Raw genomic sequence first — 23,410 nt, forward strand, 5'->3', positions numbered from 1 at the left:
TGGTCTTGTTTTAACCTGTCGAAGTGTCTTGAGTTACCGAGATACCGAGTCTGATCGGAACATCTTGGGAGGAGGTCTATTCCTTCGTTGACCGTGAGAGCTTGTTATGGGCTAAGTTGGGACTCCCCTGCAGGGATTGATCTTTCGAAAGCCGTGCCCGCGGTTATGGGCGGATGGGAATTTGTTAATGCCCGGTTGTAGATGACTTGAACTAAACTTAATTAAAATGGATCAACCGTGTGTGTTACCGTGATGGCCCCTTCTCGGCGAAGTCCGGGAAGTGGACACGGTGTTGGAGTTATGCTTGCGCAGGATGTTCCTTTAGCTTCTCGCTCGTGCTTCGCCTTCTCTTCTCGCTCTCTTTTGCGTATAAGTTAGCCACCACATATGCTAGTCGCTTGCTGCAGCTCCACCTATATTTGCCTTATCCATTCCTATGAGCTTAAATAGTCTTGATCGCGTGGGTGTGAGATTGCTGAGTCCTTGTGGCTCACAGATACTACAACTCCAGATGCAGGTCCAGGTGATTCTGCTCCAGTTGACGATTACGAGCTCAGGTGGGAGTTCGACGAGGACTCTCAGCGTTACTACGTGTCCTTTCCAGATGATCAGTAGTGGTGCCTAGTTGGGGTTATCGATTCATGACCTTGTCGCATGTTGGGGGTCTTTTCTATTTTGGCGCCGTAGTCGGGCCATGAGTGTTTGTTTGATGGATGTTATTTATGTACTCTGATGTGACGTGGCGAGTGTAAGCCAACTATGTTATCTTCCCCTTTTATTATATATATTGCATGGGATGTTGTAATGATTGCCTGACTTGCGACATTGCTTTCAATGCGGTTATGCCTCTAAGTCGTGCCTCGACACGTGGGAGCTATAGCCGCATCGAGGGCGTTACATCCTTGCTTGCGAGTACTTTGGGTGAGTACTCACGGTTGCTTTGCTCCCTCTTTTCCCCCTTTCTATACCCGATTGCTGCGACCAGACGATGGAGCCCAGGAGCCAGACGCCACTGTCGATGACGACTACTACTACTCGGGAGGTGCCTACTACTACGTGCAGCCTGCTGACGATGACCAGGAGTAGTTTAGGAGGATCCCAGGCAGGAGGCCTGCGCCTCTTTCAATCTGTATCCCAGTTTGTGCTAGCCTTCTTAAGGCAAACTTGTTTAACTTATTTCTGTACTCAGATATTGTTGCTTCCGTTGACTCGCCTATGATTGAGCTCTTGTATTCGAGCCTTCGAGGCCCCTGGTTTGTAATATGATGCTTGTATGACTTATTTTATTGGTAGAGTTGTGTTGTGATATCTTCCCGTGAGTCCCTGATCTTGATTGTACACGTTTGCGTGTATGATTAGTGTACGATCAAATCGGAGTCGTCACAAGTTGGTATCAGAGCCGACTGCCTGTAGGAATCCCCCTTCCATACTCATAGGCCGAAGTTGAGTCTAGTCGATGAAAATTGTTTTACTAACTTGGCTATGTGGCCCATGGGCCCACGTCGCCATTGGGTGGTATTAGGATCCTTTATTCCTCGTCTATACTCTGAGATTCTAATCTCTCTTCTATTCAGGTTAAATGATTTTGCAAAAAAATTAACTTTAGGTTCTCAAAAATACTTTCTCCCGGAGAGCCCCTCACTCCAGATGATTGCTTGGCGCGCTGAAGGATTCCGAAGATACTCTCCGATGTTGTCCCGAGAACTTGTGCCATCACTATTGCAATTCCCTTCCATCGATAAACCCCTATGGATAACCACGTGCACTTGCCATTCATACAATCATTCCCCGTTGATCTTGTTATTACAAGATACCCCAGAATTTTCACTATTGTTCCAAGAATAATTTGTGCCTACCGCCTTGCAGTTCTTGCCACATGAATACCCCTACGGATAATTCCTCTCACTTACCGAGTATCACTCATCCCCAGTTGTTCATGTGTTTCAGAAGGGTCTTCGAAATAATATTCGATCTTCCGAAAATCCTTAGCAGCTTATTGCTCTTGTAATTCTTGCTTGCTTGCATTATGGTTAATCCCATAAGTATAGTAATCTTATTGGCATCTTTTGCCACTATCATTTTGAGCCCATTGATTCATTGAGTGTGAATGCTCGCAATCCTCAACTAGATCCTAGCATTCATCCTTCCGACTCAGACGTCATTTTAAACATGAGCTGGATCTCGACCAATCAAATGTTGCCATCGATTGTACCCCTAAGGTTATTCAACTTATCCATCCCTAATCAGAGCATTGCTTCTGACCCCTTGTCTTGGAATTGATAATTCCTTTGCATTTGAACTTTGAGTTAGTCAGTTGTTTCTATAAACTGATCTCCTTGCATTCCTTCTTCCTCTGGTTGAGTACCGATGCTCATATCAGATCCCTTGTGGACCACCAGATCCTTTGTTGGATTTTATCTGACAGCGTCCTTCATATTCATTAACCTTGTGAGCCTTTCATCGGACACATAATGCCTTTGGCAAATTGTATCCCCCGCTTTTGTCAACCATGCTCTGCTCCCAAGCTTGAGTTATTCGCTCCTGAAGTTCGTGGTATGTGTTCATAAGATGCCCCGATGGGTTAAACCTATGCCTTCCTTACTCTATGTGAACCTAAAAGATTTCACGGTTCATACTTATCTGGTATTGCACCAGGTAAAACTTTCAACAACTAATGTCATTTTCAAAAGGCGAGAAGCAAATTGAAGGTTATACATTGAAGAAGTGGGAGTCGACCTTGAACTTTGTGTTCATGCCCATGGACACGATGTATATCCTATCATAGAAACTTCTTGTAATAATAACTATTTCCTTGATATGATATCATCTGGTATCTATGCATTAATCCTTTACAATCATGGTCTCGACCACATTTTCTCCTTGATTCCATTTCTCACACAAGTTAAAGCACTTGTCTTCTGTTGATCGATACATCTGCGCAAGCTCTATTTTGATCTTCCTCGAGTATTAACCTCTGATATCTCGAGAACTGTGTTGCTTCCTGCGAGTCTTCATCTATTATTGCTTCTCACCTATCTCAGATTTCCCCCAGGTTCTGAGTTATTAGTCACTCGAGAACACTGATAAGTGAATCGAGTCTGTACTTTGATTCAATAACTCTAAGTAATTTTCATTGCTTACGAGTTTAATAATCCTTCAAGTCATTCCTAGCCCGATTTGCTGTATCATTGTCGTGCTAAATTTTAATTGTGCTACTTGGTCCTTCTTTCTGGAGCACAATTTTCGACGATGAGCTAAGCTTACGTCGACTTTCCTCATCGTATCATTTTTCCTTGAACAACAAGCTTGATTCCGATTTTGTGTCGCATCCATGGTTTCAATAGCTTTTCGCTCCATCCTTCCTTTTTGCTTGATGTCGTCAATGAGCGATTATATCTTCATGGAACCTCTCGGCAAATGTGTCATGATCATCATCAACATTACGAGCTCCTCAAGGATATCAATTGAATTCATGATGAGAAATACCATCCTTGCCCTCGATGATTTGTGTTATCATCGACCACGCAATTGCCTTCCGTTCAACACAAACTTGTTCGTGTTTTGTGTTATACCTTGGGTTCCTTACTATCCAGCATTTGTTCTTCTTTACCTTGGAGTATTACCATCTATTATGTCAAGAATGTCGTGAGAATTTCACCACCTCTTAAGAATTCTTGATACAGGTCATACCTTTTGTGATATCTGTTCATTCCTTGGTCCCCGTGTTATTTCTAACTGGAAAACCGACAATCGAACTATGATGTGCGACTTCAAAACTTCTAGCAACCCTATTGCTTTGAAGTTAATGGTCGGTATTTCATTCTTAGACCATTGGTTATCGGATCACCATTCTAACATTGATCATGCTACCTAACCCCATATTTCGGGTGCACCTTCCAAAACTGTGTATATTTTTCGCCAGCATACCTCATTATATCATTTGATCTGACAAATGTTACCTCCTTGTTCACATAATTGTGGAGATCTATCTTTTTGGAAATCTTGATGAATTGTCGCTGAGTCCGTCAACCACCTCCTCATCCTCTTCTTGGTTTAATGATGAACTCTTGTTTTGGAACTTGCTTCTACAGTTCATTTCCCGGTAATATTATAAGATCATCTCGTCGATTCGTGTTGCACCTCTTCTTCTTAGGCATCCAGAGTCTGAGGTATCCTGACACCAATCAGATCTGAATCTAGGTCAGATATGATGGTTGGAACATATTTCCAGGAGTTATAACTTCTTTATATGACCCGGTAAGGTCATGTCATGCCTAGCACACCTGGCCGGAGGACCTATTGTTATAGTTTCCTTTTTCGCAAGGTTAGCTGTTCTTCCATGAGGAAATTGTAAGACATATTCTACAAGTTGTTCCTGATGGATCCTTTGTGTATCCAAAGTCCGATCTTTACCCAGTGACCATGTCAATGCTATCTCGAAGCATGTCTGTGGTACTCCGATTTTCAACAAGAACATTTGAAGCCCAATGTTAAATGTTTCCTGCTCAATTATCCAAACACCGTTGTATGGGTAATGTCATGAAATTTCTCCCCCCTTACCTAAAGAGTTTTCTACATTATATCATGTCATGGATACCATGCTATGCTTGTCCTTGGGAAGGATATACCCTTGAATTATGTGTTTAAACACATTTTACCTTTCCATTGTTCTGTTTAATCTGATAATCACATTTTCCTTTCCATTGTTTGGTTTAACCTTCCTTGTGATCTATAAGATCCAAGCAAAAATATTCCCCTGCTTATGTAAACACCTTGGTGTACAATTCTATTAGCATGACCCTGTTGCTTTTGTTGACAGCATTCCGGTAACCACCGATGGACGAGAACTTTGCCTATTGGCCCGCCTCGTTCAACGAGCAGGAAAATGGTTCTCTTCGTCCCTTGCCCTTGGTACCAATGTTGTTGCCGACATGACCGACAAACTATACTCTGACATTCCTTTCTTACATGGCCGTGCAAGACGTCACCGCCCTTCCTACTTTTAACCCACATGGTGGGCCCATAATCCACAGTTCCACAGGATCGAAACCTGACTCTCATGTACACCACCTGTTCCCAAGGTTGTTCCTCGCGCTTGACTTCGTATGTAATTCACGGAGCACCTGTCTAGTGATCTATTCTGGTATTAGACGCAATACTTATTCCCATTGCTTTGAGCCCCTTTCACATTTTCGTATCAGGCAACGAACGATTGCCTATGCACTTGAAACTTCTACATTGCACCTTCTTACTTTGCTCTCGATAATTTCTTAAGTTTCAATTCGAGAGTTACTTTTCGCCACCTTCCCTAATGTTATCTACCGGATAAGCAACCGTGGAGAGTTCCGTTCTTTTGAGTTACTCCTTATCATTTTACGTAAGTACGATGGAGTTCCTGAAGAAAGGATGACGACTTCATCCTAATGAGCTGGAGCAGAGAAATAAAGACATCAACAAAAGGGATCAACTTCTTCGAGAAGAGCAACCAAGACAGAGAAGAATCGTTAGAATTTCGGAACCACACCTTTCCTCTTATTCCAACTCTTAAATCTCAGGACGAGATTTCTTGTAGTGGAGGAGAATTGTGACACCCGGATATTTAAGCTACAGTAAAGCTCTGCTAAAGATGCCACATCACCTCCGTTACTGTTGCTAATCTCGCATTAGTCCAGAACCGATCCAAATTCAAATTTAAAATCAAGCAAACAATAAAGTTTCCAAATATTAAAACTAAAATGTTCGGGGTGAGCCAAATAATGCATAGGTAATTATGGTGAAGAGACCACACCTTCATAAAAGGTTTAAATACTCTAGAATATTTTAAACAGTAGCAAAACAATTATATAAATGCCTCATTATTTTATAAAATGCTAAGCTATTCGGGTAAAACTTTTTATGGCAGTGGGTTATCCCGGGAAATTGTTTTAGGGGCTATTGTCAAATTTTACTAAACTAAAATTAATGTGTAACTAAAAGAAAACAAAAGAAAAGGAAACAAAAACAAAAGGCTAAACAAAAGGAGAAGTAGACCCCCCTCCACTGGGCCGAATGGCCCAGCTGGTCGACCCACTACCCCTGGCCTATATGGCCTGCCCACCACCAAACCCAAGCACCCCTCACCCCCACTCCCCCCCCCCCGCACGGTTCCCTCTCCCTCCCCCGATCCCCTCCTGGATCAGGATCGACCCCCGACGCCGCCGCACGAGGACCTCGACGGAGCTACCCCGTCGCCCCGGACGTCGACGTCGCCATCTTCGTTGTCTTCCCCGTCATCCTCGACTCCTCCTCGCCGGACACTGTCGTCCCCGTCCTCCTCGAGCACGCTGCCATAATCCCTACCCCCTCGTCGTGAGCTTCCGCGCCCCGCTTTCCTTTTTCCCTGTCCCAACGCCGTGCGCACTCACCCGCTCGACCCCCGCGCGCCCGCCATCGCCAGCGCACGCCCCTGACCTCTGCCCGCTCGACTCGCCTGCGTCGTCGGTCGCCCCCGTGCGTGCTCCCCGCGTCACGGCCGACCCCCGCTCTCCCCTAGCTGTCGCTGCTCTGCTACACTGCAGCCGCCCCGCGCCGTCCCACTGGCTGGCCCTACGCCTGCCTCTGTCGCGCCTTGGTCCCGTCATGGCGCGCCCACGTCCACTGGCGCCCCGCCTGCATCCCCTCCCGTGCAACCCCTCGCCGGCGTGCTCCCTCACCGTCGCTCGCCGCATCATGTTCCCGCCCGCGCACAGGCGTCCGGCCATCCAACCAGGGCGACCTCCTGCCTCGCGCCCCACCTCGTCGTCTCGCTGCCCTGCCACGGCTCCGCCGCCTGCGCCCCGCTACTGCCACCGCCGCACCAGGCCATAGCCGCAGTAGCCTCGGCACGTCTCCTCGCCCCGCCCGGCGGGTGCCTCCCCTGCTCGCTCAACCGCGGCAGGCCTGGGCAAGCTCCCGACAACCGCACATCCTGCCCGCGCCCATAACCTGCTACCCGCACGCCCACTTACCCCATGGCCCTATGACACATGGGGCCCACCCCCCGGAACATTTAAAAAAAAGAGAGAATATAAAAAAATTAAAAATTAGAAATTAAAAATTAAATTAATTAATTAATTAAAGAATTAATTAAGTTAATTAATCATAATTAGATTAGTCTAATCACTAATTAACCTAATTAATTGTTAGTTAATTTGTCAGTCAATGACAGGCGGGACCCTCACGTCAGTTTGACCAGTCAACACCCCTGTTGACTGCTGATGTCATGCTGACGTCAGCAAGCACTATTCTGGATAATGTTGAATTAAAATAATTAAATAAATCCTAAAAATGATTTAAATCTTTTAAAATTAATATAAAATAAACCATAGTTTGGATGGAAAAACTTTGTACATGAAAGTTGCTGAGAACGACGAGACATATCCGGTTACACAGTCGTTTCATCCGCCACGCATCCCTAGCATGGCGAATGCGCAACTTTCCCCTCCGGTTCATCTGTCCGAAAACGTGAAACACCGGGGATATTTTCCCGGATGTTTCCCCCCTTCACCGGTACCACCTCATACCGCGTTAGGGCACCCCTAGCACTGCTACTTATCATGTCATGCATCACTATGCATCTGTTTGCATTATATTCATTGTTTCTTCCCCCTCTTCTCTCGCTAGACACTGAGACCGACGCCGCTGCTACCCAGTACGACTACGGTGTTGACGACCCTCTCTCTTGCCAGAGCAACCACGCAAGCCCCCCCCCCCCACCTTGATCACCAGATATCGCCTATTCTTCCCTACTGCTTGCATTAGAGTAGTGTCGCGGGTTACTACTTTCCGTTAATCCTACTCTGATGCATAGCCTGTCATTGTTGCTACAACTGTTGATACCTTACCTGCAATCCTAAATGCTTAGTATAGAATGCTAGATTATCATCATTGAAATATCGTGGATGTCGCCTAGAGGGGGGTGAATAGGCGCTTTAAAATCATTACGATTTAGGCTTGAACAAATGCAGAATAAACCTAGTGGTTAATTTTTCAAACACAAAACCTACAACAACTAGGCTCACCTATGTGCACCAACAACTTATACTAAGGAAAATAAACAACTATGTGATAGCAAGATATATGACAAGAAACAATATGGCTATCACAAAGTAAAGTGCAGAAGTAAAGGGCTCGGGTAAGAGATAACCAAGGCACGCGGAGACGATGATGTATCCCGAAGTTCACACCCTTGCGAATGTTAATCTCTGTTTGGAGCGGTGTGGAGGCACAATGCTCCCCAAGAAGCCACTAGGGCCACCGTAATTTCCTCACGCCCTCGCACAATGCAAGATGTCGTGATTCCACTAAGGGACCCTTGAGGGCGGTCACCGAACCCGTACAAATGGCAACCCTTGGGGGTGGTCACCAAACCCGTACACTTTGGCAACCCTTGGGGGCGGTCACCGGTACCCGTCAAATTGCTCGGGGCGATCTCCACAACCTAATTGGAGACCCCGACGCTTGCCCGGAGCTTTACACCACAATGATTGAGCTCCGAACACCACCAACCATCTAGGGCGCCCAAGCACCCAAGAGGAACAAGCTCAAAGGTACCAAGCACCCAAGAGTAATAAGCTTCTCAACTTGTAACTTCCACGTATCATGTGGAGAACTCAAACCGATGCACTAAATGCAATGGCAAGGGCACACGGAGTGCCCAAGTCCTTCTCTCTCAAATCCCACCGAAGCAACTAATGCTAGGGAGGAAAATGAGAGGAAGAACAAGAAGGAGAACACCAAGAACTCCAAGATCTAGATCCAAGGGGTTCCCCTCACCTAGAGGAGAAAGTGATTGGTGAAACGCGGACCTAGAGCTCCTCTCTCTTTTCCCTCAAAAACTAGCAAGAATCCATGGAGGGATTGAGAGTTAGCAAGCTCGAAGAAGGTCAAAAATGGGGGAAGAACACGAGCTCAAAGGATAAGGTTCATTGGGGAAGAAGACCCCCATTTATAGGTGGGGGAAAAATCCAACCGTTATGCTCACAGCCCGCACAGAGCGGTACTACCGCTCCAAGGAGCGGTACTACCGCTAGGGCGGTAGTACCCCTTTGAAAAACAACAGCGAGGAGGCAAAAGGCCAGAAGAACCGCCGGAGCGGTACTACCGCTCGTCCTCACGGTACTACCGCTAAGGATCGCGGTACTACCGCAAAGGGTAGCGGTACTACTGCTAGCGAGCGGTACTACTAAAAAATACATCCGGGACTACCACCGCAGGACTTGGGACGAGTTTTTGGTCCAGAGCGGTACTACCGCTGTAGGAGCCGTGGTAGTACCGCTCTGGATCGGTAGTAAAAAACTACATCCGCTCCAATTCGCGGTAGTACCGCTGCAGCCTTTTCAGAACACCAAAACTGCCACAACTTTTGCAAACGGACTCCGAATTCGATGAAACCAAGTTTGTTGGAAAGCTAGCGACAAGGGCTAACACAATCTTGATAGAAATACGAATAAGAAGCAAATGAGAAAAGGCCCAAAAGAAAATGGTGAGAACCCTTCCTCGGATAAGACCGGTAAAACCTCCAACACCGAAAACATCATAGAAGACGCATGCAAACTCCGTTTTCGATGAACTCAAGCTTGTCATCAAGATGACCATAAGCTCTAAGACTCACAAAGAGAACCAAACAAGAACCAATAAACATGATGCAAGGATGCAATGGTTTGAGCTCTCGATGAACGATACGATCAAGCTACTCACTTGAGAGCCCCCCTTGATAGTACGGCTATCGATCCTATAACCCGGTCTCCCAACTACCACCATGAGACTGGTAAAATAGAAAACCTATCAAGGGCAAACCTTTGCCTTGCACATGATCCACTTGAGCTAGATGATGACGATCTTGTCCTCCTCAAGATGGACCACCTTTCTTGATTGCGTTGGGTCGATGGAGACTAGATGATTGCTCCCCCATACTCCACTATGGGTGAGCCACTCTTCGGCAGATCTTCACAAGTCCATTGACACCACAATGGATGGCAAGCTTCAAGCACTTGATCTCTTCGTGATTCTCCATTTGAACTTGCACACGACAATCTTGATGACGATCACCACTTGATGTCATCCTTCCCATGGGTTGTATGATATCATCCTCTTGACGCAAGCCCATGGACACGTACCTAACTCCACATAGACTCTCACATAGACCATGGGTTAGTACACAAAGTGCAATGGACAATGCTTACCATACCATGGGATCACTTGATCCCTCTCGGTACATCTTCTACTCTCTGTGAGTTGATCAACTTGATTCACTCTTGACTTAGTCTTGATCAACCTTGAATCTTTCCAACTCTCTTCGTTTGGATGATGTCTTGAAGGTAAACATGAATGATCACACAATCTTCTTCTTCAAGACATGCTTCCAATAAGCTCAACACTCACATGACCAATCTTTGGATAATTCCTTAATAGCACCTTGGTCAACCCATAAACTCCTTGAAACCAACACATGGACTTCAAGAAATGCCTATGGAAAAATCCTTCAAATATAACTCAATGCAACCATTAGTCCATAGAGAATGTCATCAATTACCAAAACCACACATGGGGGCACCGCATGTCCTTTCAAGTGGCCCTACATTCTTGTCAGTCTGCCATGCTATACTATCGGGTCGTGATCACTCGGGTGTTGATCACGGGTTTATACTATATATACATACTATACATGTTGTGACTAAAGTTGGGTCGGCTCGTTGAGTACCCGCAAGTGATTCCGATGTTGGGGGCTGAAGGGGTAGGTGGTTCCACCCAGGTAGTGGTGGGCCTAGGTTCCCGACGGCCCCCGCCTGTTACTTTGAGGCGGAGTGACAGGGCAGGCGGAGACCACCTGGGTGAGAGGTGGGCCTGGCCCTGGTCGGCGTTCGCGGTTACTTCAAAATAACACGCTTAACGAGATATGGGTATTTGATCTGAGTCTGACTACACTAACCAACTACGCGGGAACAGTTATGGGCACTTGACGTCGTGGTATCAGCCGAAGCCTTCGTGACGTCAGCGACTGAGCGGCGCGCGCCGGGTTGGACTGCGTAACGCAATTTCCTTTGTAATGGAGGTTGCTAGGTCTGCTCACCGGTCGCGTACGCAACGTGTAGGTGTGCAATGGGCGATGGGCCCAGACCCCTGCGCCATAGGATTTAGACCGCCGTGCTGACTTCTCTGTTGTGCCTAGGTAGGGCTACGACGTGTTGATCTTCCGAGGTCGGGCATGACCCAGAAAAGTGTGTCCGGACAAAGGGGATCGAGCGTGTTGGGAAATGTGGTGCACCCCTACAGGGAAGTTTATCTATTTGAATAGTCGTGTCCCTCCGTAAAAGGACGACCCGGAGTTGTACCTTGACCTTAGGACAACTAGAACCGGATACTTAATAAAACACACCCTTCCAAGTACCAGATACAACCCGGTGATCGCTCTCTCACAGGGCGACGAGGAGAGGATCGCCGGGTAGGATTATGTTATGCGATGCTACCTGGTGAACTTACCTTCTACTCTCTTCTACGTGCTGCAAGATGGAGGTGGCCAGAAGCGTAGTCTTCGATAGGACTAGCTATCCCCCTCTTATTCCGGCATTCTGCAGTTCAGTCCACATATGATACCCCTTATTCCATTTGATACCAATGCATACATATGTAGTGTAGTTTCTTGCTTGCGAGTATTTTGGATGAGTACTCACGGTTGCTTTGCTCCCTCTTTTCCCCCTTTCTATACCCGATTGCTGCGACCAGACGATGGAGCCCAGGAGCCAGACGCCACTGTCGATGACGACTACTACTACTCGGGAGGTGCCTACTACTACGTGCAGCCCGCTGACGACGACCAGGAGTAGTTTAGGAGGATCCCAGGCAGGAGGCCTGCGCCTCTTTCGATCTGTATCCCAGTTTGTGCTAGCCTTCTTAAGGCAAACTTGTTTAACTTATGTCTGTACTCAGATATTGTTGCTTCCGCTGACTCGTCTATGATCGAGCTCTAGTATTCGAGCTTTCGAGGCCCCTGGCTTGTAATATGATGCTTGTATGACTTATTTTATTTGTAGAGTTGTGTTGTGATATCTTCTCGTGAGTCCCTGATCTTGATCATACACATTTGCATGTATGATTAGTGTACGGTCAAATCAGAGGTGTCACAGTTTCACACACAACTTGAAATGAAATCATACCTGCCCTACCATTACTACATGCTCTCACTTCACCGATTCATCTACTGGGCACTAATATATTCAAATATCTAGCACAAATATTGGCATTCATTGGTATGCAGACACTAGTAGAAAACGGGCCTTTAGTCTCGGTTCTGGAACCGGGACTAAAGCCCCCCACCCCCTAGTCCCGGTCCCTCCACGTGGCCGCTGGAGCTCCACTTTTAGTCTCGGTTGGTAAAGAAAACTTTTTGAAAAAAATCATTTTTTTGAATTTTTTCCTGATTTTCAAATTTCTGAATTATTTTACAATTTAATCTCTAATCACACCTCATCATTGCTCAATTTAATCTATAATCTCTATTATCTAATCACCCCTCATCATTCCAAATCGTCTAATTTTCCGACTGGTCACCCATCCTGTCACTACTTTAGCCTGAGCACGCTTAATTTCCTAGTTCTATTCCTCCTAGTTTCCAAGTCTGCACTTGTTGTTTTCCTGACAATAGTAAGATGTCAATCCTATTAACCCTCAGGAGTTTAGCTTGAGCATGAAGTCACATGTTTCACTGTTTGAGTTTGAAACTATTATTCTGAAAAACAATACTTATTTAGTAACATTAATATTTCTTGAATAAGTAGTTTGACCATAATTTGACCACAATTTAACAAGATTTGACCAAAATTCAAAAAAACTGAAATAATTATTTAGTAACACTAATACTTCTTGAATAAGTAGTTTGACCACAGTTTGACCAGATTTAACCAAAATTCAAAAAAACTGAAATTTGAGCATAACTTTTTTTTCCTTTTAGAATTTGAGGATTCTAAAAATTTGCAAAATGGCCTACGGCAGTCAAAATCGAATGCGGATTTTTATGGGGGAGGGGGGTAGAGTTTGAGACATGAACCCCTTTAGTCCCGACGTGAGACACGAACCGGGACTAAAGGGCATCACACCCTTTAGTCCCGGTTCATGTCTCAAACCGGGACTAAAGGTCTAATCTTTAGTCCCGGTTTGAGATACGAACCGGGACTAAAGGGCAGACTAAATGTCCCATTTGAACCGGGACTAATGCCTTCTCGATGCCCTAGCCGCTCGAATTGGGACTAATGCTCACATTAGTCCCGGTTCGTAATGCAACCAGGACTAATGTGTATATTGAGCTGTGACCAAAGCCCTGTTTTCTACTAGTGAGAACAGATTTAAAATTTAAACTCATCCACCCTCTCAGAAAGGCCTCAACAGAATACTATAAGGAGAGGTTCATGGGGCTAATGCAGAACACCAAACATCACAATTGATAAAAAAAATCAAGCGACAAAGAGGGCTGTTACAGCACATATAACTTACCATGATAGTATACAATAGTTTTTTTTCTATCATAGCCATGCTATGGGAAAGGAAAATGAACTCAAAATCATAAAAGAAATAGTACCATAAGCAGAATTCTTAACCTTAATCAAATTTAAGCAAGAATTTTCAGATTGTGAGAAAATAATCAAAAGAAAAAATGGCACATAACCAAGATGACACTAATTCAAGCTAACCATCGTACTTCGACTAAAAGCATATAGGTGTGGATAGTAATCTGACATTGAAAATTTTCATAGCAAATAAGCGGGCAAAGAATATGGGAAACTAAGCATAATCTTTACTAGTGATTTCTACAAAAATGGATAAACATTCATAACAATTACTCCCTCCCTCCGGAAAACCCTGTCCCTCAAATGGTTGTATCTAGCACCAAGTAGTGCTAAATACATCCATTTGAGGGACAAGTTTTTTCGGACAGAAGAATTAACAATGAGGGATACTAATGAGGGAACTCTAGGTATATGGGTCTATGTCAACGGTCTAATAAGACTACGCAGTCGAGATCGATGCCAATGGCCCTATGCCGAAGGAAGCCGTCGGCACAGGGGTATACCGATCGTATACGGCCTATGCCTATGCCGACGGCCTGCATAGGGGTTTATTCCGGTAGTGGCACTTTGTATGTTTTTGGAACGGGATATGTTTTTTGTCACAAGACGCTACCGTGTGGCCTCTTTGATTCACACGAGGCGAGCTCGGGACGGGCCTCCTGCGGCGGGGTTCGTCTGCGGGGGAGAGAGATGGGTGTCCACGAGTGGAGCGCCGCCGCCTGCGCGCACTGGCCGGCCTGCACTTGATCCAGAGGGGAGGTGGGTAGGGTTGAAAGGGAGGAGACAGGAGAGAGAGAGAGGGGAGGGGGGAGGCGATGGCGGAGGCGAGAGGAGGAGAGGAGGAGACAGGAGAGGGGAGGAGGCCATGGCGGAGGCGAGAGGAGGAAAGATGGGGCGCTCGGACCGCGCTGCTACAGTAACCATGTTCATGGCGAATAAAAGGAGACGTGGCCGGTGCCGCTAGTTGGGCGCACTGGCTTATCCTTTATATGTTCAATTTGAAACGGTACAGAAAGAACACGAGATTGCAATATCATGAACACTGGAATCCGGTCCATTTTCTGTGTTTCTGTTGCCGCGCTGTGGACGTTTTTTCTGTGTTTTTTTGTTGGGTTATCTCTGTGATAATGGAACCCGGTCCATTTTGGATCACATGGAGAAAAAAATGAACACTGGAATCGTAAAATGAGTCTGCGCACCAAGTTTCTTTGATTACCTCATGGCAAAAGCTGATAAACCGAGGATTCTTTACAAGAGATTTGAGTGGCTTGAGTTTCATATATTAGAATAACAAAGGAAGCTTTAGGGAAAAAATATAGTTCAATCCTTTGAATCGTCCGAAATTCCTGTGAAAAAATCCTTTGAATCAAAGGAGCCTTGAAACCAACCAAATTAACAATGTGAGTACTTGGAAAAGCAAATCTGATCTACCACACCTGAACTGACGATGGTGTGTTTTCCAGTGGGCTGAATGCCGTCGGTAAGAAGAAAAGAAAAACAGCACCAGTTCACGGCCTGCGTTCCCTGGCAATGTGTCCGGTTCTATTGGACCGATTACATTACACAAACTCACAAAGCAAACGTAAACAGATAAAATTATCTGGCACCCCTCAAAAAAAAGAGATAAAATTATCTGGCAAAATAGGTACCTCAGTACTCAGGTTTTTTTAATAGAATATATAAAAGCAATCGTCCCTCGATTTCCATTAAAAGAAACGATCATAGTTCTTACAAGCAGCTAAAAAGAAAAGTAGTGCAAACAGCAGCTCAAAAGACTAGCTGCAACTAAGCCATCACAGCAGCCAGAAGGAAAGGATAGGGAAACCCAGGACGCAGCCTGGTTCCAAACCAACAAAAGATCACCATCACCATCCAGACTCCCAGTGATATACAAGAACTAGGTTCAAATAAAATCGCACGACTCATCAGGGGGCTAACAACTAGTTCTGGTTCGCACAAGACAAACATGGACTGACTAGTTGTGGCATGCACGCCCACGCACGAGCACGATGGGCAAGCCATGTTTCAACCATCTAACAAGCTCGCCGCATCTGAATCATGTCCTCCGTCCTCTCTTCCTCCGCCATCGTCTCTGGATGCCGGTCCCCCATCTGAGAAGCTGCCTTGCCCGTCTGACGTCTGCGGATCGTCCCTGGCACGGCGAATATCCTGTACCCTGGCCACCCGCTCCTTCCGCCGAGCGATCTCCCAGATCTCGTCCATGCTCAGACGGTAGTCATGCGTGGCGACCTTCTCACTCAATGTCGGGAACTGCTTCACAATGAAACACAAGGTAGAGTTATCGAGTTTTGCGTTGGTGGTCAAGCCCTCCAGGAGCGCGAGCTGTTCCGTGACGGGCTCGTCCTCCGTGTACTGGAATGTGATGGCCTTCACATAGGGCACGCTTCGAAGCGGAACATCCACCGTTAGGTCCAGATCGTAGGTGCGCGCCACGGCGCGCCACACGGCAGCTGCAGTGGCGTGGGGAGCGTAGACCGGAAGGAGGCGGTCGGAGAGCGTGGCGAGGATGTGGCCACGGCACAATGCATCCATGTGCGCCCACTGCTTGCCGGCAGCCGTCTTCTCGTCGGGAGGGCGCTCCTCGGTCAGGACGTCGGCCACACCAATAGTGTGGAGGCGGAGCAGCACTGACTCCTTCCAGCGGAGGTAACCGCTCTCTCCGTCCAACTGAATGATGGGGAGCAGAGGCGGTGCAGCCGTGGGCAGAGGTAGTACTGGCGACGACATCGATCCATGCCTGCAGTGTTATGTTTCGTGTCATGATCTCATGGTCTGGTACAAGAAGCGCAACCATGATGTATGTGAATATATGCAGGAATGTACGGACTAGTATTGCTGATCAACTAAATGATTAGAATACAGGTGCAAACTAGAATTTTAGGAATGACACAATGGACAGGTGCCCATGCATGTAGTATTCATGATTCTATATGGTAGCAGCAGCATATATAGTACTAGCTGCATCGAGTCTGAGCTCCATGTAGCATTTTTGTAGTTGCCTAGATGGTATGTACCACCTCTGTTTCCAAATGTAAGACGTTTTTCAATTTAAACTGCCAAGACGTCTTATGTTTAGGGACAGAGGGCGTACTAGTTAGTAGCAAGGGCCGTCAGTTTGATCACCATACGTTGATGTATCTGCTACTTGGGTGGTGGCTGATACTTTCATCGGAGGACGGTGTTTAGAAATCAGATTGCTGTGGATGGAAGATTCATGGTACCAACATAACGACATGACAACATGCGGGAGCGTCTCTTTTATCCACAGAAGACTTCAAGTATAGTCCTCTCGAAACACGATTTCTCCATCCTTTATAAATAAAGGCACAAACGGCCTAACCGATACAAAGTGATGAGGAAGTCCTAATACAAGCGAGTCAAAAAAGAAATAAAACAGCATTCGAGCAAGTGGAACAAGTGCCACCAACTCAACACTGAGCGTGAACACAGGAGACACCGCCCCTAACAAGATACACCGAGCGTGAACACAAGAGGCACCGAAGTACCAAACACACCAGTCATGACAACACCAGGATCACGCGCCACCCCTCCCCTTGCTACCCACATATCCAAGAGGAGACGCCACCACTGCTGCTCGCTGTAGAGTCACCCGTGCAGCCTCACCATCCATAGCTGCAGCCCCGACTTCCAGGAGACACCCCACCGGGCCACCACCGCCAGGACACCGGGCTGCCGAAAAGCAGGCACCTTGGGATGGACAAGGCAAGGGAGGAACCATCTTGCCGTAGCACCACCACGATTAGGGACAGCCAACACAGATGGCGGCCCACACAGATGACACCCGGCTACGGGTGCCAGATCCCATATGGATCCGGCCCCACCACGGACGGGAACGAGGATCACCGACTCTAGCCAGCATCATGTCATGGGCCGACTGCCCACCACACGATGCCAAGGCGCACCCACCCGAAGCAGACCACCGGGTAGCAGGACTCCACGGGCCATGTGGCCGTTCAAAACCGACCAAGGAACAATTCACAAGGCTCGCTACCGCCCAAACCCTAGATCCCGCCCGGCACTCGCCACCAGAGCCACACATGCCACCACCTCACGCTGCCCACCCAAGCCAGCCACAAGAAAACCGCAACACACCGTTCGTCGAGGGAGCCACCCTACGCCACTCGAGACCACCGCAATGCCATCTCTGGCCGCCCCGCCTGCCAGCTTAGATGCACCACCCATCATGCAGCCTCACGGCGTTGTCCCACGCCAACGCCACCCCGCGCAGATTCACCGTCATGTCCCACCCATAGCACAACGCCCCTGCCGGCCTGCAGTAAGCCGCACTACTTGTATTGCACAAGAATGTCGGTGTACTAAGACATGGGTGCCTTAGTACCCTGACTTGTGCACAGGCAGTTGCAGCCTTCCCGCCGGCAAGGCTTGCCAGAGAGCTACTGCAAGCTAGACTCAAGATATTGATATACAAGACCGTGAGAAGACCTCCAGGCAGGTCATCGAGAAGTACTAAGTTAGTACCGAAGGACAAGATCCCAGTTGCTGGCAAGCTCCGCGCCGACAACCCAAGACCGACAAGCTCCTTGCCGGGAAGTTTCGCCTCTTTGCTTCTCGATCGCTTCACCTCGTCGACCAGCTGATGGCTTGTCAAGATTAGGTGTCGAGCAGGCAGATGGCTTAGGGAAGATCATCAGGGCGCGTGTCGGCGTGCCACGTAAAGTTTAAACTTTATTGACACCCATCTCATAGACGTGTCAAGAAGGTAGGGTTCGGCCAGCCTGACGGCACAGAAGGAGAGACGTCTTTTGCCAAAGGATCATTATCAGCTCACGGCGCATTAAATGCCTTTGTCCTAGTCCGGCGGGATTAGGTTGGATAACATCGAGGCCACTATTCACATTTATGTAATGACCATGTTGCCACTGTGGTGACCCCTTTTCGTCTATAAAAGGAGGCCCAAGGCTACCTTGGCACAGGTCGACACTTTGCTCACTCTTATACAGTAGTTGCACCTTGCACGCACCTTTTCCGGCAAGCTGCGCTTGTAACTTGAGCCCCAAGTAAATCCACCATAGAATAGGAGTAGGGTTTTACGCCCCCACAACGGCCTGAACCTGGATAGATCTCGCGTGTGAACTGCTAGATTTGCTCTCTGTGCTCATTGATCTCCCCAGCCGAACTAGGCAAGGGGCCTCGCTGGTCCCATAGATCGTCGTACCCCGACAAAGAGGGAGAAGAGCCGCGTCGTCGCCATGCTTATGCCAATCAGGCTTCGCCCGACAGAGGGTCCTGGCAGCGGGGGGAGGGGGGAGGACAGGGATGGAAGGGAGCGGAGGAGATGGCTGCCGCGAGGTGGCAGCGTGGACGAGTGACACAAGAGGAGCAAAGCTCTACTTCTGTCAGAATCTAGCTAGTTAGCAACCACACTTTCAGTTCAAAGCCATAGACTTGATGTCTACAACTACTGAAGTGCTAGTCCAACATCCCTAAAAGCTCTAAGGTCACTAGAAAGCGAGCGTTGTGGTGCATTGGGATTGTGGGGTGCCGCTGCACCCCAATTGTGAATGTGTGGCCCGCTTTGGTTAGCCCACAAGCATGTGCACCTAACGCAAACTATCTCGGTCCTCTGTCGTGCCACCTCCTGATCTCTCTTTCAAGCCCCTCTTTTCCACGAAATCGCTGCCGCCACTTCCTCCAATTCTGGTACAAGAGCCGCCACCATTGAATTGACAAACTCACGATGACACCAGGATCACCCGTCATTCCTCCCCTTGCTACCCACATATCCAAGAGGAGACACCACCACTGCTCACCGCAAAGTTACCCTTACAGCCTCACCATCCAGGGCCGCTGCCCGGCTCCAGGAGACCCCACCGCCGCCAGGACACCGGATTGCCGAAAAGCGGGCACCTTGGAACGGACAAGGTGAGGAAGGAACCATCGTGCCGTAGCACCACCTTGCGCGGCCACCCACCCAAGCCAGCCTCAATTCCTAGTAGGGTGGGTTTCCTTTAGGAAGACAAATAGAACTTGGACCCGCCATAATATAAGGGGAGGTGGTCGGTACCGGAATTCTCAAGTCATCAATAAAACTAATTCTTTTCCCCCAAGCTATCCTCCTCCTTACCTATCAACACCGGCAAGACGCCTACCCGGTGGATATTCATTGGCCCTCGGGCACCTCGAGGCCAGAGGCACGCCCTCTGATCCCAAGACTCTAACATATACGGATATTGGTATTGTGTTTTACTGTCTTTCTGAAGTTTTCTAAATAGATGTGAAACAAGCTGCAGAACTGTGCTATATACATATTTCTAATAGTACTTAAACTGAGCCATAATGCTGCATGTTGGAGAGTAAGGTTACTGGAGTACCAACTTTCTGTAGTCTGTAATATGTTTTGTGGGAGCTAGCTCTGGGCGTATGGAAGCATTTTATCTGCCGTAATTGTTCTACAGAAAATAATTTGATTTTCTATTTGAGGTCCTTTGGGGGGATTTCGTCCTGGTGCATGCGTTGTTACTCATAAGCTCATCTTTCAGCGTTGTGTACAGGCAGATAATGAAGGATCGACACTCAACCAAATGGTTCATTTTTCCTTAATTGTTTTCTCCACCCTATTTCTATAAATGTAGGTGTGTCTGGACTGAGAAAGTAGGCTGCTCGGTGCTGCATTTACATGTGTGTGCTGATGAGGAAATATGTATGCATTATTTGATTATTTCCAAGTTTATAGAATGAACAGTTATTTCCGTCATGTACGATGAAGCTCTACCTTCAAGTAAAATATCTTATATTGTTCTATAGTTACTACTCCCACCGTTCCCAAATATTTGTCTTTCTAGACATTTCAAATGGATACAACATACGGATGTATGTAGACATATTTTAGAGTGTAGAATAACTCATTTTGCTTCGTATGTAGTCACTTGTTGAAATCTCTAGAAAGACAAATATTTGGAAACGGAGGGAGTACACAGCTGCAACATTTCTCCATATTGACAAATTGTTTGGCTGCTTTCTTGGTGTTAGTCTCGTGAGAAATTTATTGAGCATTTGAATGTAAGGAAAAAAATATAAAGCTTGATTGAATTCTAGGTACATGAAATGCATGTACTGCTCTGCTGTTAATTAAACATACCAGTTTTCTCAAGCAATTGTTGTTTACCTGGTGTCGTTGGTGAATGTTCAGTCTAATTTTTTTAACAGCCTAAACTTGATAAATTATGTACTTCTAAGTTCTAACAGAGAAGACGCAAAAGATAGCCAATCAATTTCAGGAATTGCAATACTGAACCATGCTTTATATATATATAGATATTTATGTTTATGAGCAACCAACTCAGAAGGCACCTAACAAATGGGCTTAACATTCACCATTTGAGTCTACTGCAAAACATTGTAGACTTGTCAAAAAAGGGTTAGTATCTTGAGTTCTAGGAGCTCGAATTATCATCACAGATACTAGAAGAGAAGTCATGACTTTTCAGTTGTTTTCCCTAAATCTAATCCCGTTTCTTTACTAAGGCCGAGGAAATAATCCGTACCTTATTAGTAATTTGAGAACAGTTAAGAGTGATATTCGTTCTCTGATACAAAAAGTTTATATTCTAAACTTTGTAGTACAACTATATAGCTAATTATAGACCGATGATAAGGTACCATTCTAATGGTGATTTCACTTTTATCTGTCTCGCTCGTCCTGTAAATTCGTGGGGCACTAATTCTTTTAAGAAAGCATATATTTAGCTCAAATATGTGAGCTATTGAGTGATCTGGCCTGAAATGGTTTATTTGTGTCTTGAATTTTGCATTCATATGCCAGAGTTTCGGGCAGTGGCGGAGCCAGGATTTCCGACATGGGTATGCATGGTGAATTTTTTTTGCTTCACAACAACGTAGGAAATAAAAAAGTTCATGATACCGAGGTTGATCTTGAACTTGGTTTTCAACGTCGATAGATAGCAATGTTGGTGCTGGCGTTGATGTCGAACTTATCTTCGGCGCCAATGAAGCAGCTCTGTCCCACAAACTCATTTTTCACACCTATAAAAAAAATGCATGTTACATAGTGATGGTGGCAATGGTAGGCTTATATACTGCCATATGTTATATAAACGCATATAGGAGCTTATATACTGAATTGTTTTTGCAAAAAATGTTGGGTATGCATTGCATACCCTTGCGTTAGCCTAGCTCCGCCCCTGGTTTCGGGGTACTCTGTCGATGCTTCATGCCGCTAGAGAAGGTACTTATATGGATTTGATGTTAGGACCATTTTAATACCGGTTCCAAATTCACATCATCCTAGTTTCCCTCTAATTCAGTAAACTATAGGATGTTATCTATTTCCAGGTCACATTCGTAATGATAGTTGACTCCTATAAATTGCCTTTAAAAACATGCTATTTGTGTATATTTTTGTCATGTTTTTTCACTTGTTTTAGATTGTTTTTTGTATTGCTCCATATTCTAGACAAATTATAGTTCATAAGTTCTATGCAGGAATGTGTCACTCATCCTACCACTCAAGGTTTAGCAATGGTTCCTTTTATCAAAGCATCAGTACCAGACCAACTCTATAATACATAATTGTGTTGCACTCACATATGTGGTTCATCAATTAATTCTACAGAAACTTATTTCTTTTATACGAACAACACTTCCATGACTTAAAACTGAATCTATATTCCCTAATATTTAACATTTTCTCATACTCAAGCCCCGTGACTTTTTTAGTTCTCTAATGGCTTCCATAATAATGTAGAAGTTCTTGATACTTTGATTTTTTTAGATGGTTACTCTTGTATTTGTAATTTCAAATTAATTAAGAGATCTTTTATGGTTTTGCAGATTCTTACCTACCTGCAATTTTGATCAAGAAATTATTCACAGCTTTTCTTGACACAAATATTCCCTTTTTTGTGTATAATTGTAGGTGATCGATACCATATGCTTCAGAAATTCTATAACCTGCATGCAGAGGATAGTAAAGAACTCTATTGTCAAGTAGTGATATCTTTGTATGATAAAGATAGGCGTAGTTGCCCCTTCATATCATACAATATTATCATAACAGCAACCAAATTGCAAAATGGTATGGATTATGTTTATCCTATAGCTAACGTAAATCGCGTTATCATGTTTTGCATACGTGGAAACTCTCAATGTTTTTTCTTCACCTGAACATTGTGAAATTTCTTTATCTTGACCAATAAAATAAATGTAACTCAATGACCATGCTTTGAAATGTCCTGCGGCGCAGCAAGGCACGCCTATTGTTCAAACGCTGCAACAGGATCCAAGAACACACGGGAAAGGAGGGAAGGATGGGGGGGAGGGAGATCGCTTACCGGGTGAATGATCTCAGCGACCTTCGGCTGAAAAAGACGAGGTTGAGGAGGAGGAATACGGCGACGGCGGTCCGGCGAGGCGGAGGATGCAGTACACTTCAGAGCGGCGGAGGATGCAGCAAGGCAGGACGGAGACGGAGCTGGGGGCGGCGTCGGCGGGGCAACAAGCGGCGGGCGGCGGCCGTGGAACCCTAACGGGTGGAGCTTTGTGCGTTTCGGTCGCATGGTGTGTGTGGTCGACCGGTGCTGGTTGAACCCACGGGTTCAGGCCATTTTTGTTTTAATTTTTTTTCGCCTAAAACCAAACCGCACGAGCCCAGTTCAATTTTCTGGTCGACAATCCAGTCCATTCTTTAGGGCATCTAAAACCGCAACCCGCAAATTTCCTCACGCTCCATCCACGGACAGTTGGATATCAGTCCACGGACATGGGTGCAGGAGATCCGATCAACAATTTGAACCAATCTCAAAAAATTC

At 46.2% G+C, this 23,410-nt stretch overlaps 1 protein-coding gene across 3 annotated transcripts; it reads right to left on the bottom strand.

Moving 5' to 3' along the window:
- Nucleotides 1–15,256: 15,256 nt before the first annotated feature.
- LOC123105300 (uncharacterized) lies at nucleotides 15,257–23,168 on the bottom strand. Of its 3 annotated transcripts, none has more exons than XM_044527344.1 (4): nucleotides 22,934–23,168; nucleotides 22,446–22,553; nucleotides 21,505–21,626; nucleotides 15,257–16,338 (listed from the first exon to the last, which is right to left on the bottom strand). In XM_044527344.1, exons 3-4 carry the CDS (start codon nucleotides 21,615–21,617, stop codon nucleotides 15,606–15,608), a joined length of 846 nt encoding a protein of 281 aa, XP_044383279.1. In that variant the 5' UTR covers nucleotides 21,618–21,626; nucleotides 22,446–22,553; nucleotides 22,934–23,168; the 3' UTR covers nucleotides 15,257–15,605. The 3 variants fall into 3 exon arrangements, with proteins under 3 accessions (XP_044383279.1, XP_044383280.1, XP_044383278.1); XM_044527345.1 differs by having other exon boundaries at nucleotides 22,442–22,553; XM_044527343.1 differs by lacking the exon at nucleotides 22,446–22,553.
- Between the last annotated feature and the right edge of the window lie 242 nt (nucleotides 23,169–23,410).

This window comes from Triticum aestivum, chromosome 5A (genome assembly GCF_018294505.1).
Source record: "Triticum aestivum cultivar Chinese Spring chromosome 5A, IWGSC CS RefSeq v2.1, whole genome shotgun sequence".
Taxonomy (NCBI): Eukaryota; Viridiplantae; Streptophyta; class Magnoliopsida; order Poales; family Poaceae; genus Triticum; species Triticum aestivum.